Here is a 3,247-nt window from a genome sequence, read left to right as displayed (position 1 = left end):
AGCTGTAACACAAACTCGGCTGAACCATGCCCCTTGCTGCCCACCTTGTGGGCAAAGAGGATAGAAAAGCGGTGGCCCTTTGGGGAACCCAGACTTGATTGCTCCCAGAGCCAGGCTGTGACTCCCTCTTTGGGGCCCCATGGTTCCTGGCAGCTCCAAGTTTCCAGGTGCCACCACATTCCCAGTGCCAGCTGGGGGAGCTGCGTGCAGTGCACCAGAGTAGCTGCAGCCTCGCAGAGAGCCAGTGCCCATGCCAGCATCAAGCTGCCGGCACCATGGCAACAGCCGCCATGTTTGGCTGCACAGTGGCCAAATCCCATGCTTGCTCACACACCCCTTGCTGCTCTACGCCTGACTCACAGCCTCCCTTGGAGGCATGGAATCCAGGCTGGCAGAGTGAGCTGAGCACAGCCCGCCAGGCCCAGCGGACAGACCAAGCCCAGCAGGCCCAAGCAAAACTTGGGCAAAGGCACCACCAGCCACAGAGGTTTCTGGCCAGAAGAGCAACACCCCAAGATCCTCCATCACTGGGAACAGAACCCTGAAATGACGGTAACTGAGAGTGGCTAAGGCCCCAAGCTTTGGTCACACGCTCACCTAAGTGAGAACCTGACCAAAAGGGGAATTTTAAAACAAAATTGTGGAAGGCCATTGTTTTGGACTGAGCTTGTGTTACTAGGCCCCAGCAGACCGGATCGAACCAACATGGAGTCATTCATGCTAAATAATCAAACTACAACTTTAAGAGGTTTAAGCTAATTTTTTGTACTTTTAGTAGAGATGGGGTTTCACCAAGTTGGCCAGGATGGTCTCGATCTCTTGACCTCATGATCCACCCGCCTCAGCCTCCCAAAGTGCTGGGATTACAGGCGTGAGCTACCATGCCTGGCCTTTTTTTCATTTTTTGAGATGGAGTCTCACTCTGTCACCAGGCTGGAGTGCAGTGACACGATCTCGGCTCACTGCAACCTCTGCCTCCTGGGTTCAAGTGATTCTCCTGCCTCAGCCTCCTGAGTAGCTGAGACTACAAGCATGCATCAACATGCTTAGCAACATTTTGTATTTTTAGTGGTGACAGGGTTTCACCATGTTAGCCAGGATGGTCTCCATCTCTTGACCTGGTGATCTGCCTGCCTCAGCCTCCCAAAGTGTTGGGATTACAGGCATGAGCCACCTCGCCCAGCCATCTAGCTAATTTCTTTTTAATTTTATATAGAGACAAGGTTACACTATGTTGCCCAGGCTGGTCTTGAACTTCTGAGGTCAAGCAATTCTCTCACCTCGGCATGTCAAAGTGCTGGGATCACAGACGTGAGCCACCACGCGCAGCCATGAACTATTTGAACTTTACAACGCTGTGAGTAGCTCCCAGTTGAAAGTTGTGTGTATGTATGTATGTGTATGTGTGTATGTACATTACACACAATTTAATTGTGAGAAAATGTGCATGCGAAAACAGCAAACAAGCATGTTCAGCTGCACAGATAAGTTTTATAAAGTGCCCAATTATATCTATACAACTAAGAAATAAGTTGCTAGAATCTAAATTGTTGAAACAGGAAGTGAAATCTCACAATGCTGGTGCTGCTGTAATTGCTGATAAAGGACTGGTGTTCTGCAGGCCAGGTCCTGTGACCTGACAACATAAAGATGAGTGAAAAGGATCCCTGCTGTTCAAGATGCTTAAGATGCGTAGGGAGCAAGCAGCAAACCCATTGCTGCAAGAAAACAGCATGAAGTTCCGGCAGGCGTGTGCAACATTGGACCTCAGGAGTGGCTTGACGAGGTGACATATATGTTTCAAGAAGATACAAGAAAGCACTTTTTCAGGTTAAGGTGATGGTTGTTAACAGAATTGAGTACAGGTATTTAAGCAGAAAGACATTTAACATAGGGAATTAGGTACTTGCAAATTTGTTGGAAAGACTGGAGAATCAGGAGCCAGGAGACTGTCACTGAAGCCATTGATTTCAAGAGTATAGCACCATAACTGTGACCTGGAGATAAGAAACAGAATTAGGAGCCATGGCTGTGCCACCACCGTCACCACTGAAGCTGCAATCCGAAAGCCACGAAGCTGGGGCCTGAGGACTGGAGTGCTTTGTGCCTCTCAACTCTTACATCTCAATGCACTTGCCTTCCAGGGGAAACAGCGTAAGAGTGGTGGCCCCTGCCTCGCTTTACCTTCCAGGTCTCACGTGGGTTATTGACTTTGCACAATGTAATTCCCATCCAGAACCTTAGTTGCAAGGGGGTTTGAGAAATACAGTTTTTAACTTTGCAGCCTCTACAGTGCAGGAAGGAATGGATGCCAGGTGCTGTTCAAATATATCTAGCCCATGGTGGAAAAGTGTCAGGAGATAATTTTTTTTTCTTTTAAACTGTTAAGAAAATTTTTGTGGTTTTATTGTATCATGAGGCATTGAAACATCTGAACAAATCAACGTCTGGGCGGTGAGGCAGCTGCTTTCTCCTTCACGTCTTTGGGTTACTAGAGCAACTTGTCAGTAGATTAAAAAAAAAAAAAAAGGACAACCTTTTGCATTACTTAAGTCTTTCCAAGGCATGCGCTGGTACAACACAAACTTCTCCCGTCAGATGCAACTAGTCCAGCATCCAAACATCATGCACAACACCTTGGTGGCAGCAGCGCACCGCGCCCACTCCCGCCGCGGCCCTGCTCATTTGTGCATGATATTTGGAGCATCTGGAGGAGTGGGAATAGTACTGGGAAGAGGAGGGAGGAGGAAACAGCGTGAGTGCCTGGCTGAGAGAAGGTCAGCCGAAGTTGTGCAGGGCGAGCCTGAACATGTCATTGGTGCAAACCCAAGCATCATTGATGTTCTTTAATAGGAACATCTGGTGGAACCCCATGATGGGGTCTTCATCCGCCTTAAGCTGGCCCACAACCATGCTGATGATGCAGCTATCTGGCGTGGGCTGATGGTCCTGCGCCGTGATGCTGTGCTGGATTTTCTGGAATGGAAGGCTAGACAACTTCTCCACAATGGCAGCTTTCCCCTGGAACTGTTGTCCTTCCCACGTAAGGCATGACGCATCAATGTAAATTGCGCCTAGTTGGGTTCTATCATTATCAAATAACTGGTAATAATGTTGAATGAAGCTGGATCCAATCTGCTCCCAAATTGGCTTGTCTCCCATTCTGGAGCGTCACCCAGCCTCACAGAGACCCGAGGGGCTGGCACGATGGTGGCAGCGGTGGTGGCGGCAACCCAGCGCGGTCCTT

At 49.0% G+C, this 3,247-nt stretch overlaps 1 protein-coding gene across 1 annotated transcript; it reads right to left on the bottom strand.

Moving 5' to 3' along the window:
* Positions 1 to 2,382: 2,382 nt before the first annotated feature.
* LOC108291288 (nuclear transport factor 2) lies at positions 2,383 to 3,238 on the bottom strand. Its single transcript, XM_017511554.2, has one exon. It carries the CDS (start codon positions 3,160 to 3,162, stop codon positions 2,779 to 2,781), a length of 384 nt encoding a protein of 127 aa, XP_017367043.1. The 5' UTR covers positions 3,163 to 3,238; the 3' UTR covers positions 2,383 to 2,778.
* Between the last annotated feature and the right edge of the window lie 9 nt (positions 3,239 to 3,247).

This window comes from Cebus imitator, unplaced genomic scaffold, assembly GCF_001604975.1.
Source record: "Cebus imitator isolate Cc_AM_T3 unplaced genomic scaffold, Cebus_imitator-1.0 Scaffold449, whole genome shotgun sequence".
Classification (NCBI taxonomy): domain Eukaryota; kingdom Metazoa; phylum Chordata; class Mammalia; order Primates; family Cebidae; genus Cebus; species Cebus imitator.
The sequence above is the reverse complement of the archived record's forward strand: the minus strand, read 5'-3'. Positions and strand labels throughout refer to the sequence as shown.